Here is a 13,171-nt window from a genome sequence, read left to right on the forward strand (position 1 = left end):
TGTAAAAAAGCTATAGTGTTTATGAAGACTTTTTCTCCTTTGCAAGATTTCAACTACAACCTCTGTCTTCCCAACACTTGTGTAGTGTAATCTTAGTTCCCCGACCAGGGATTGAACCCATGCCCCCTGCGGTGGAAGTGCGGAGTCCTAAGCACTGGACCGCCTGGGAATTCCCTGTGATTCAATCATAGTTTCTTTTTTTTTTTTTTTTTTTCCCGGTACGCGGGCCTCTCACTGTTGTGGCCTCTCCTGTTGTGGAGCACAGGCTCTGGATGCACAGGCTCAGCAGCCATGGCTCACGGGTCGAACCACTCCACGGCATGTGGGATCTTCCCAGACCGGGGCACGAACCCGTGTCCCCTGCATTGGCAGGCGGACTCTCAACCACTGCGCCACCAGGGAAGCCCTAAGCAGCTATTTTCATACAACAAAGCGACTTTGGTGATTTAGATATTACAGAACCCACCCATGTTTTTATTGACATCATCCATTTTGCAGTACATTTACAGTGCAAATTTACTTTCAACTTACTGCTTACATCATTAAATGTGCTTCTCAGCAAATACCTTGTTTTTAGCCACATCCCACCTTTCTCATAGAAGGAAAAATTAGATATTCTTCTTTATTCTAGTCTGATTTTTATAGAGTGGCTTCCTTTGTAAAATTTTTTAAATTTAAAAATTTTATTTATTTATTTATTTTTGGCTGGCCACTGCGGCATGTGGGATCTTAGTTCCCTGACCAGGGATCGAACCTGCGCCCCCTACAGTGGAAGCACGGAATCTTAATCACTGGACCGCCAGGGAAGTGCCTTTTTTGTTGTTGCTTTTGTTTTCCTTTTTTTAATTTTTAAATTTCAGTTCTTTAGAATTCTTAGGGTCAGTGGTATCCCAATATTTTAAAAGTAAGATAATAGATTAGTTCTAAAACAGAGTAAGATATGACTGAATTATCTGTTCTTTCTTGGATTGTCTGTGCAATGTATTAGAATTTGTTCAATTTTCCTTATAGACCCACATTCCCTATTAAACTCAGCCTTAAAATCAGAAATCAGAGGAGAAATAAGTGTGATGTGATTTAGGGGGATGTAATTAGATGAGATCGTGTAACCCCACAGTGATTACTTTGATTCTGTGTTTGTAATATAGCCATTCTGAATGGGAATTATGCTAACTCCAATGCTTTTTCCATTGAAAAGTATTTTCTGCAGCGAATTTTGTTATTTCCATTTTAATTTTGTGATAAGTTTTCTTCACAGTTCTTTAAAATTATTTTTTATGTTTGTCTTTATTGTATTTTTATTGGGGTTGAATGTTTTTCAGTGTATATTTTAAAGCAGTGTTACTCAAAGTGTGGTTTGAAAACCAGTGCTAGTTTGAGAACTATTTGTTACTGGTTTGAAACAAAATAAATCACGGAAACTGAGAATAAAACTTTAGAAATGTTGTAACATTTGACATTATGGCTATATTCTTACTTTATAAAAGTATGAGTCTACAGTGGATTGGTCAAAAACAAGACTAGTTTTTCACCACAGAGAGTTTGAGAAGCACTGTTTTAAAGGACAATTTGATTCCTCATCAACTATCTGTATAAAATTTTATTAATTTTAGCTGCTTCCATTGTAAATTTCCTTTTTTTGGTCTTCACTTCTATGAATTTTTGTTACATTTTGTAGATCTAAATTTCGTGAGGAAGATTTTATTTATTTAGGTTAATTTTTCGTTAATAACGCACTTTATTATTTCTGGTATAACATTAATAGTTTTAACTTGTGTCTTTCATACTTTTTTCCCCGGGTCAGTTTTTCAATTGACAGTGTTACCAACAACATGATAGGATATGAATATGAAGCTGAATCAAAACTTCTTTGGGTGTCAGAAATCCTTTTCTTGCTCTGCAACTACCAGGTCATTGTTTAAGTACTGGTAAGATGAGAAGGGAAAGGTGGATGGCAGAAACCAAGAACTGGCTAGATTGGTCTACATGAGAAAGGATGCAAGAGGGAAGGGAGGAGCAAAGAGAGGAGATTCAAGTGTGGTGAAGAGAGAAGAGTTTTGGAGTTTATGGAGGAAAGGGGTAAATGAGGTGAGAAGAGAGACTTTGGGAAAAGATATGTGTACAAAGGTTTTTAGACAGTTTTGTTGTGTATTATGCTATGTAATTCCCCTTTTGCTCCTTTCTCAAATGACCATCAGTAAAGAGCTTTGTCACTTTTCTGATGCATTCTAGAGTTTTGTATTTCTTTTGCATCTGTCACTTTGTTGGGATGTGCCTCAAGGTAGCCCATTTTTTGTTTAGGTTACACAAATGTAAGATGTGTATGTTTGAATTCTACTTTTTTTTTTTTTTTTTACTTAAAAATCATTATCGGGCTTCTCTGGTGGCGCAGTGGTTGAGAATCTGCCTGCTAATGCAGGGGACACGGGTTTGAGCCCTGGTCTAGGAGGATCCCACATGCCGCGGAGCAACTAGGCCCGTGAGCCACAACTACTGAGCCTGCGCGTCTGGAGCCTGTGCTCCGCAACAAGAGAGGCCGTGATACTGAGAAGGCCCGCGCACCCGCGATGAAGAGTGGCCCCCGCTTGCCACAACTAGAGAAAGCCCTCGCACAGAAACGAAGACCCAACACAGCAAAAATAAATTAATTAATAAACTCCTACCCCCAACATCTTCTTTAAAAAAAAAAATCATTATCAAAATTTTTCCATATCATTAAAATCTCTTTGTAGACATTTTTAACTTGTCCCCCCCCCATCAATTGCTTAAAAAGACTATTTTTAATCGGTCAGTTACAGTCCAGTGCATGGTGTACCAGTGTTCACTTAATCATTTTTTTTCATATTGGCTGTGCACACAAAAAATGTTGCCTACCTTTTCAGTAAACAATGAATGTTGCCTGCTGTCAAGGCATCAGCCACTTCAGCCATACCCCCACCCCACCCCCAAAGGGTGCACCCTGAGGGGAATTCAGGTTGGAGAAAAACAGGATACTGGCCCTAGATAGTTAAGATGCATAGCTAAGGAATAACTTCAATGAGCCAAGACTCTTGCATATTCCTCTACATAGAAAAGCACTAAAATCATTAACTTGAGATGTCTTTTTTTGCGATTAGCAGTAATCTTTTGACGTTCAATTACATGTATTTTTTTTTTTTTTTCCCAGTGAAAACTTCTGTATATCCTGGCTTCTCCCTAACCTCTTTGGAGCAGTTCCTCAGAGCTATCTGAGAGGCTGTCTCCCAGGCTGTAGTCCTCAGTAAGGTCCCTGAATAAAACATAACTTGCAACTTTTAGGTTGTGTGTTTTTCTTCAGTCGACATTTAGGTGTTTTCCATGTTTTTGCTAAAATAGTTAATGTTGAAATGAATAACTTGATTAGTCTTTACATGTGTAATTATTTCCTTAAGAAGAAGATTGGATTGAAAGTTACGAACATTTATCAAATTCTTGATATATATTCCCAAGTGCAAAAGCAATTGTTTGAAATTACTAATAATTTTTCACTGAGTAAACATTGCCAGGGTGCAGCTTGAAGGTCATAAAATCTTTTTTTTTGCGGTACACGGGCCTCTCACTGTTGTGGCCTCTCCTGTTGCGGAGCACAGGCTCTGGACGCGCAGGCTCAGCGGCCATGGCTCACGGGCCCAGCCGCTCTGCGGCATGTGGGATCTTCCCAGACCGGGGCACGAACCTGTGTCCCCTGCATCGGCAGGCGGACTCTCAACCACGGCGCCACCAGGGAAGCCCCATAAAATCTTTTTAAACCAAAAAGGTTGTCTTGATGTTAATCTTCTCTAACCCCTTGTTTTCAGACGGTAGCAGACCAAAAAGTATCAGAGAGATGAGAACCTCATTTTGGTGTTGCGTGATAATCTACTTCAAGACTTAACAGATTCTAATAATCAAGAAGCTTTTCCTTTTATCTGGTTATATATGTGCTCCTTTCTTGTAGAATAGAGGTACTTCATCCCCTCCCCCCTTTTTTAATCAGAGTGGATTTTTTTTTATTGATTTGCTCCTTGTTTTTTTCTTTTCTTGACTCAGTGTAATAATAATAATGATAAATTACATTTGTATAATATTTCATTGGCTATAAAGCACTTTGATATATATTATTTCACTTAATATGCGTGGCATCCCTGATGGGAAGATATCTGTATTTTATAAAAGAAAAAAATAAGATTATTGCCAAGGCAACCCAGTTAAGTTATAGATCTGGGACATAAACCTGGGTTTCTGATGTATTATCTGGGTAGTATGGAGTAATAATTAAGACAGAGTTCTAGAGCTAGAGTGCTTGGCTTTAAAACATGGCTTTGTCATTATTAGCTCTTAGGAAAGTTTCTTAATCTTTCTGCCTCAGTTTCTTCCTCTGTACAGTGGGAAAAATAATAGTCCCTACCTCATAGGGTTGTTATGAGGAGTAAGTGAATTAATATGTATAAAGTGTGTAGAAGAATGCCTGACATAAAAGGAATATTCAGTGAATGTTAGGTGTTATTACTACAACAGTACTACCACATCTGCCTTTACCACCGCTGTTATATCTTAGTCTTCTTTGATTTCCAGGGCCAGACAGCTGGCCTTTTCTTTTACTGGCGGCTTTTTGGGTTAAGTTCCGGGAGCAGTTGCTTTGGTGATTCTTGTGATGTTCTTGGTTTATTTGCAGAAGAGCAAGACAGTGAAGAAAACGAGAAAAGGCGAAAAAAGAAAAAGGGTACCAAGAGGAAAAGAGATGGAAAGGGTCAAGAAGAAGGGACTTTGGCTTGTGACCTGAAGCTGGATGACATGCTTGACCGCACCTTAGAGGATGGCGCCAAGCAGCACAACCTAACAGCAGTCAACGTGCGAAACATCCTTCATGTGAGTAAGACGGGGGCAGCCGTGTAATGGGAATAGAACTCTTTCACCAGGAGCAAATAAAAGTTCTCAGGAAACTCTTGAGTCTTGGTGTGTGAATTACTAATTTTGTGAGTTCCCTGTGGCAAAATATTTTACATTTCAGGGTAGCCTTCTCTTTGCACTCAGCAGAAGTTTGAAATGTGAACACATGTGAAAGAACTTAATTGGGAAGATAAACTATTACTCTGCTTCCTTCCACTGATTTGATTGTTTATTGTTTAGCATATTCAAAGATAATGGAAGATGATAATGTTCACAGTGGATTTACTCTTGTGGGTCAATGTGTCTTAAAAGATGCCCAGTTTACAGTCCTTTGCACATATGCAAATACTCTTCTTTGCTATGTAGCAGTACAGCTATTTATAAAGCCTTTGCTGTTTATTACTGTTTCTCTTAAGCAGATAGTTAACCTGAGAATTTTTTTTTTGAGCCATTCCTGTTAGTATCAGCTAATGAGATTGGTCCATTTGCTTGCTACGTTGTTGGAAGCTGTGTGCTTCTCTCCAAAACTTCCTTCTTTGCTTTCAGTTGCCTTGCTCTACTCTAATCTGAAATCATTTGTGTATCTAGCGCTCGTTTATCCTCTACATATATCTAGCAGAGTTACAGAGACATGAGTATTATCTAGATGATACATCTTTGTTGCATAAAGTGAAATTTCATCTTTCTCCAGGAAGTAATCACAAACGAACATGTAGTCGCTATGATGAAAGCAGCCATCAGTGAGACGGAGGATATGCCAATGTTTGTGAGTAGTTATCGTTCTTTCAGTGTCATGGAACAGAACTGTCTGTAAACTGGCTAAGTGTAGTGAGTTGTTTACAAACTCACTTGGGAGTTTTTAAATAATTTGGCAGTTGGGGGCAAACTCAAGAATCACTCGATGATTTTTATTGACTGTTTTCTTCTCATTTTCCCTTCTTAGGAACCCAAAATGACACGCTCTAAACTGAAGGAAGTGGTGGAAAAAGGAGTGGTGGGTGTTCTGTTTTTTCTTTATTGTTTATTTAGCTTTGTTAATAGTATATAATTCCAGGTTATTTGTAGGGAAAAAATATAGGAAATATTTATTATGATCTGGGTTTGACTCCTTAAAGAAATATTTGTAAAAGGCAAATAGACATGTGGAGATGCAATATATGAAATCATTATCATAGTTTATTTTTATTTTAGTTGCTTTTTTGGAAGTGCTAGGTAGATAACCATTTGGAGCGGTTGAAAGCAATGAGTGATGACAGTTTTTCTATTCATGTTGTGAGATATGTGGTGAAGTGTTTAAAGTAGTGTATTTCAAATTGTGTTCCAGGGACTAGTTGCATCAAGATCACCCTGGTATGGGGTTTCTCAAGAGTGCTTATTAAAAATGCACATTCTTGGGCTCACCTCAGACCTAGGAATCAGGACCCATGGGTAGGGCCTGGGAATATGCATTGTTGAAAGCACAACAGTACATTCTTTTGCCCACTAAAGTATGAGAACCTCTTGAAGACTTTTGAAGCATTCTGAAACAGCAAGCTCTTTGATGCTGGGCACTGTGTTCTATCTGCTTAACAAGCACTTGTCCAGTTTGTGCTTACCTTCTGCGACAAGGCAGGTGATAGTCCTGAGGGAGTCCATTCTATCTCTGATAGTAAGAAAGATTTGCCATATGGACACAAAATGCATACTGTAGTTTTTGTCTGTTTGTCTGGTTCTGTTCCTTGCAGCCCTGTAGAAGAAATGTCTGTTCCTCTTCCATGTGACCTTTCCTCTAGTTGAAGAAAACCAATATATCTTTTTATAACATTCTTTTCTTGCTAAACGTCCCCTAATTTTTTATTGGTCTTCATGTGACAAGGCTTTGAGTACCTTCACCAATCTGATCCTTTTCTTCTGCATGTGCCAAGTTTGTCCATATCCTTTTAAAAGTATGCCTTAAGTGGATCTAGTGCTTCAGATAGGGTTTAACTAGTATAGATTAAAGTTAGGTTGGGACTTCCCTGGCATTCCAGTGGTTAAGACTCTGAGCTTCCACTGCAGGGGTACAGGTTCAGTCTCTGGTCAGGGAACTAAGATCCTGCATGCCGCATGGTGCAGCCAAAAAAAAAGTAAAATAGGGCTTCCCTGGTGGCGCGGTGGTTGAGAGTCCGCCTGCCGATGCAGGGGACACGGGTTTGTGCCCCGGTCTGGGAGGATCCCACGTGCCGCGCAGCGGCTGGGCCCGTGAGCCATGGCCGCTGAGTCTGCGCGTCTGGAGTCTGTGCTCCGCAATGGGAGAGGCCACAGCAGTGAGGCCCGCGTACCGAAAAAAAAATAAAAATAAAAAAATAAAGTTAGGTTATTCCCTCAGTGTTCAGATTCCATATTTCCCTTAATGCAGCCTAAGGTTGCCTTGGCTTTTTTTTTTTTTTAATATGCCAAAGACATACATTTTAGGGTGGCAAATTCTGCCCCCCTATGCACTGGCTTTTTTTGACAGCCACATCGTATATATATATTTGTATATATTTGTCTAATTGACTAACCCTGGTTGCATAAAGTGAAATTTCATGTTTCTCCAGAAAGTAATCACAAATGAACATGTGGTAGCTATGATGAAAGCAGCCATCAGTGTGACAGAAGTTCTATGAAGTCTACCTGACATAGAATATAATTAACATTAATTCCATATTTGAGTAAAAAAACCCAGGGAGATCCAAATCAGGCTCTGGATTATGTCTACCAACCACGTATATAGTTGCAGAGAAGGTAGATAACCCAAGGCTATAGTTTATGTGGGGAGAGCAAAGATTAGAGTCCATTTCTCTTGCTTCTTAATCTTAATAGACTGACTCCTTCCTGATGGATTTGGCAGTAGGAAAATTGATTGGTTTAGAAACAAACATGAGAAGAGGTATGGACCTGAATCACATCATTCCCTTTACCCTGTATTGGGCCTGGCTCCACAGAGCTAGATAAGTAGCCACAACATGGCAGGGCTGAGGAGATGTGGAGGGCCTAAGGCTCCTTATAGAGACAGAACCTAATGGTCTATTGGATTTTGTTCATGATGATTTCGTTTGGGTCACAGTTAGATGGTCAAGAAATTATGCACTCCAGTGGTATTGTGTCAGGAGTATGTAAGAGGTTTTAAAGAATTCTTTAAAAACTTCCCCCCACCAACTCTATTGTTTTATTTTTAAAATTTTATTTATTTTATTTATTTATTTTTGGCTGCATTGGGTCTTCATTGCTGCACACGGGCACAGGGTTTCTCTAGTTGCAGCGGTGGTGGGGGCTACTCTTCTTTGCGGTGCGCGGGCTTCTCATTATGGTGGCTTCTCTCATTGCGGGGCATGGGCTCTAGGCGCTCAGGCTTCAGGAGTTGCGGCACACAGGCTCAGTAGTTGTGGCTTGCGGGTTCTAGAGTGCATGCTCAGTAGTTGTGGTGCATAGGCTTTGTTGCTCCGCGGCATGTGGGATCTTCCCAGAGCAGGGCTTGAACCCGTGTCCCCTGCATTGGCAGGCGGATTCTTAACCACTGCGCCACCAGGGAAGCCCCTCTATTGTTTTAAAATCCTGAAAAAGTTGAAAAGAATTTTACAGTGAATCTAGATTCCATCTAGATCTAACAATGTTAAATTCTGCCATATTTGCTTTATCTCTCTCTGTGTCTGTCTATTGTTTTTTCCTGGACTACTTGAAAAGAAGTTGTGTACGACTTGACACTTCACCCCGAAATCCTTCCCTAAGAACTTTTCATGGCTAGCTTTTTGGAGGCATACTTATGGTGGATTTATGTAATTGATTAAGACATACTGATGGCAAAAGGCTGCTATCACCTGTAGTATCCTAGGTTTGTGTACTATTGTAGTTTATAAATAGTTTTCATATTTATTATTCTGTGTGAACCCAAGCTGTAATATAAAGTAGACAATATAGACACTTTGTCCATTTATGGGTAATACAGATTCTTACTAGGTTTAAGGCAGAGATGCTAATGATGGAAATAGATTCATCTCTCCTTTTCTTCTGCCAAGCTCTGACAAATATTTGACAGTGTAGATCAGTACCCCTACATCACTGCAGCTACGTGTTAGTCTGATGGCTCCTTGTGATGGTAAAGAAGTAAAAATGAAAAATAGTCTATTTTGGTTAAGGGAACTTAACTGTTTATATTCTTTGTTGGTAGGTAATTCCAACATGGAATATTTCACCAATTAAGAAGGCCAATGAAATTAAGGTAAAGTTGGAAGAGGTAATTCTTATTCTTTTCCAGAAAGACTTCATCAGTTTCGAAATGCTTCTATTTGTTAACTTTTTTGGACCTATGTATTTATTTAAATTCCAGGTTTGTTTTTTTCCATTTCATTAGTCTTAGGTTTGACTCTCATGCTAGAAATCTTTTTAACTCCTGCCTCTTATTACTTGCTGTAGCTGCTTGTTGTGCTCTTAGGATTTTTTTTTTCCTGCTCTGCTTTCTTCCCTTTATTTCCCAAATACATATGATTCGTGTTTTCTATTATTTTATTTTTTTCTATAATTGTACTTATGTAGCCTCCTCAGTTTGTGGATATCCACCTTGAAGACGATGATTCCTCAGATGAAGAGTACCAGCCCGATGATGAAGAAGAAGATGAGACTGCTGAAGAGGTCAGTGGTTACCTGTGTGAGTGTTAGTTGGTAATATAGAAAAAAGTTGGCTCCACAAGGCAGAGTGTACTTTGCTTCCTTAGTAATATCACTTGTTCTATACAGAGGGTTGAAACACAGTTCTTTTTTCTACTCATTTCTTTGCATAAATCTAAGACTGTGACTCCTCTTCATGCTCCCTTGATTTTTTCATGTCTTGTATTATGAAACATAACGCACATATAACATGCAGAACTGTGCATAGGATAAAAAAATATACAGCTTAAATAACTATAAAGCTAATCCTTATGAAACTTCCTTAAAGTCATTAAGTATAACATTGCCAGACACCTCTTATCACAGTCACTTTTCTTCCCCTTTAGACAGCCACTATCTTGACTTTTTGGTAATTACTTCCTTGCTTATCTTTCTACTTATATCACCTAAATATGCAGCTCTACACACTGTGTTCAATTTTTTACTGTTTCTGAACCTTAGGTAAATGGAACAATAGTCTGTTCTTTTGTGTGGCTTTTTTTTTTTTTTTTTTGGTTCAACACAAGTCATTTGAGATTCATTTATACTGTTGCTTGTAGCTATAGTTCGTTCATTTTCGTAGTTAATGTAATATTCTATTTCTTAATTTGTTCTTTGACTTGTTTGTTAAAGGATTTTAAATCAATGCCTTACAGTTTTACAGAGTTTACAATGCTGATGAGGATAGAGATCTGATCCCTGTTCCTACATTCAGCAAATTAAGCTTTTATTTAAATTTTATTCTCTTACTCTAATTCAGTGATTGATATTTTGTGATTCATTCTATTGAGGTACTTCAAACTCAGTGAATGAGGTAGGGGCATACATGTGAAAGTGAACTGGATTTGTTTTGTAGAGTTTATTGGAAAGTGATGTTGAAAGCACTGCTTCGTCTCCACGTGGGGCAAAGAAATCCAGATTGAGGCAGTCTTCTGAGATGACTGAAACAGATGAGGAGAGTGGCATATTATCAGAGGTAAATCCACATCATACTAGCAAGATAAATTAGAGATGCTCTATAAGTAGATTATTTAACTGTATAAATGGATCATTTATCCATGGTGATTCTAAGCTGTCACCCTTTGCCAAACATGATTCGAGATCAGTAATCATGCCATTTTCTTCCTGGTATTTGTGACTAGTTATAACTGAATTTCAAATTCCGTTAAGTCAGTGAACAGTTAAGACAAAACTGGAACTCAGTGACAGGGAGAGTTCTTATTAAGGGGCCAAATGTGAGTGACTGGCAGAGTTTCTTTCCTTCTACACTTCTCTTTTTTGTATGTGTTTTCTAATATTGTTCTAAAGCCATTTTTATTGTATTTCCCCGCTTTTGATAACCTAAGTAGCATCCTGTTGGCTTCATTGGAAATAGGATGAAACCTAATTAGATTAATGTACTTGACAGTGCCTTTGTTTTTATATATACCTCTATCTAGATGGGAAGAGAAAGATTGCTAGCATATGAAAAACATGCTTCTCTCCTCCCGCTTTTTTTTTTTTTTCTCTTCCCTTCCTCCCTTTAATTTTTAACATACTTGCCCCTTTTAATCAGGCTGAGAAAGTCACCACACCTGCCATTAGGCACATCAGTGCTGAGGTGGTGCCCATGGGGCCTCCGCCCCCACCAAAGCCCAAACAGACCAAGGATAGTACTTTCATGGAGAAGTTGCATGCAGTAGATGAGGAGCTGGCTTCCAGTCCAGTCTGCATGGATTCTTTCCAGGTAAACATAACTCTAAATTGCTGAAAAAGTCAAACGGAATAATTTAGTCATTGCTCAGATTGGGAAGGGAGAAGGGAAGATATTAAATTTTGATACAGTTAGTAACAGTCATGAAATTATAGGTCTTTGGTACTCTAGTTTGTACTGTTTTATTGTAAGTGAGAATTAAGTGAGAATGGCAGTTCCTAAGGAAGAAATAAGGTATGTGACAGAGAGCATTTTAAAATGTGGAACATAGGAACAACCTTCAGCCAGATTCCTCAAATATTAACCTTTACCACAATTGCTTTATCATTTTCTCCTTCTTTCTCTCTCTCTGTACACATTTATCTTTTCCTGAATTGCTGTAGAGTGTGTTGCAGTCATGATGCGCTTTTACCCCTAAATATCTTAGTGTATATTTCCTACAGATGAGGACGTTTGATTATGAAAATAAGGATATGTAATATTAATAGTCTATTAAAATCCTTATTTGGATTTTGCCAATTGTCCCAATAATATCTTTTATATAAAACAAAAGAAAAATGATTTTTTTTTGGTGATCCGGGATCCAGTCTAGGATTACGTGTTGTATTTAGTCGTCTTTTCTCTTAGACTCTTTTTATTGGGAACAGTTTCTCAAAGTTTCATAACCTTGACATTTTTGAACCTTACAGAGCAATTATTTTACAGAATGTTCCTCAATTTTGACTTTTCTTATACTTCCTCATAATTAGATTCCGGTTATGCACTTTTGGCACAAATATCACAAAAGTGATATGTCCTTTTTATTGCATCATATCAGGAGGCACGTAAATTCCGTCATGTTAAATTTGATCACGTGGTTAAGGTGGTGTCTGCTTGTTTTCCTCGCTGTAAAATTATTATTTTTCCATTTTTAAATTAATGTGTATCTTTGAGGCAAAATATCTTTTCACCCACTAATTTTAACATCCATTGCTTGTTCTTGATTGAAACAGTCATTACTATGGTTACTGTCAAATGATGACTTTCTAAATTCCATCATTAGACAGTTCTTCTTTTTTTAAAAAAAAAAATTTTTATTTATTTATTTTTCTTTTGGCTGTGCTGCGTGGCATGTAGGATCCTAGTTCCCTGACCAGGGATCAAACCCACACCCTCTGATTGGAAGCGTGGAGTCTTAACCACTGGACTGCCACGGAAGTCCCAACCAGTTATTATTATTTTTTTTAACATCTTTATTGGAGTATAATTGTTTTACAATGTTGTGTTAGTTTCTCATATATAACAAGCTACATGTGTACATATATCCCCATATCCTCTCCCTCCCACCCTCCCTATCCCACCCCTCTAGGTGGGCACAAAGCACCGGGCTGATCTCCCTGTGCTGTGTAGCTACTTCCCACCAGCTGTCTATTTTACATTTTGTAGCGTATATATGTTAATGCTACTCTCTCACTTCGTCCCAGCTTATCCTTCCCCCTGGCCGCGCGCAACTGGCCGCACGCTCTAGAGCCTGCACACCACAACTAGAGAGAAGCCCTCATGCCACACAAAAGATCCTGTGTGCCACAACTAAGACCCGAAGCAGCCAAATAAATAAATAAATATTTTAAAAAGTAAAAATTAAAAAAAGATACTTCTCTTAAAGTATCTTTTTAGAAAAAGAAAGGAATAGACATACAGATCAGTAGAACAGAATTGAGAGTCTAGAAATAAACTCTTAAATTTATTGGTCAATTAATCTTTGACAAGTGTTCCAAGACCAATTAATGGGAAGAGAATAGTCTTTCAACAAATGGTGCTGTGACAACTGGAAATCCACATGCAAGAGTAGAAAGTTAGACCCTTACCTTACACCACACTCAAAAAGTTAACTCAAAATAGATTATTGACTTAAATGTAAGGGCTAAAATTATAGAACTCTTAGAACAAAGCATAGAGTAAATCTTT

General features: G+C 38.3%; 1 protein-coding gene across 6 annotated transcripts in view; it reads left to right on the forward strand.

The window, feature by feature from the left end:
- GON4L (gon-4 like) overlaps window positions 1-13,171 on the forward strand; it is an 85,439-nt gene that overhangs the window by 16,098 nt on the left and 56,170 nt on the right. For 5 of the 6 annotated variants that reach the window (XM_030842168.2, XM_070044202.1, XM_070044206.1 and 2 more), the window contains 7 exons: window positions 4,673-4,866; window positions 5,579-5,653; window positions 5,831-5,881; window positions 9,056-9,106; window positions 9,421-9,516; window positions 10,388-10,507; window positions 11,087-11,257. In XM_030842168.2, the coding sequence (XP_030698028.1) occupies window positions 4,673-4,866; window positions 5,579-5,653; window positions 5,831-5,881; window positions 9,056-9,106; window positions 9,421-9,516; window positions 10,388-10,507; window positions 11,087-11,257 (758 nt within the window). Of the gene's footprint in view, window positions 1-3,823; window positions 3,963-4,672; window positions 4,867-5,578; window positions 5,654-5,830; window positions 5,882-9,055; window positions 9,107-9,420; window positions 9,517-10,387; window positions 10,508-11,086; window positions 11,258-13,171 lie in introns of those variants that run through there. The other variant, XM_060298417.1, reaches the window with a different exon arrangement.

The sequence above is a fragment of the Globicephala melas genome, chromosome 1 (genome assembly GCF_963455315.2).
Source record: "Globicephala melas chromosome 1, mGloMel1.2, whole genome shotgun sequence".
NCBI classification, from domain to species: domain Eukaryota; kingdom Metazoa; phylum Chordata; class Mammalia; order Artiodactyla; family Delphinidae; genus Globicephala; species Globicephala melas.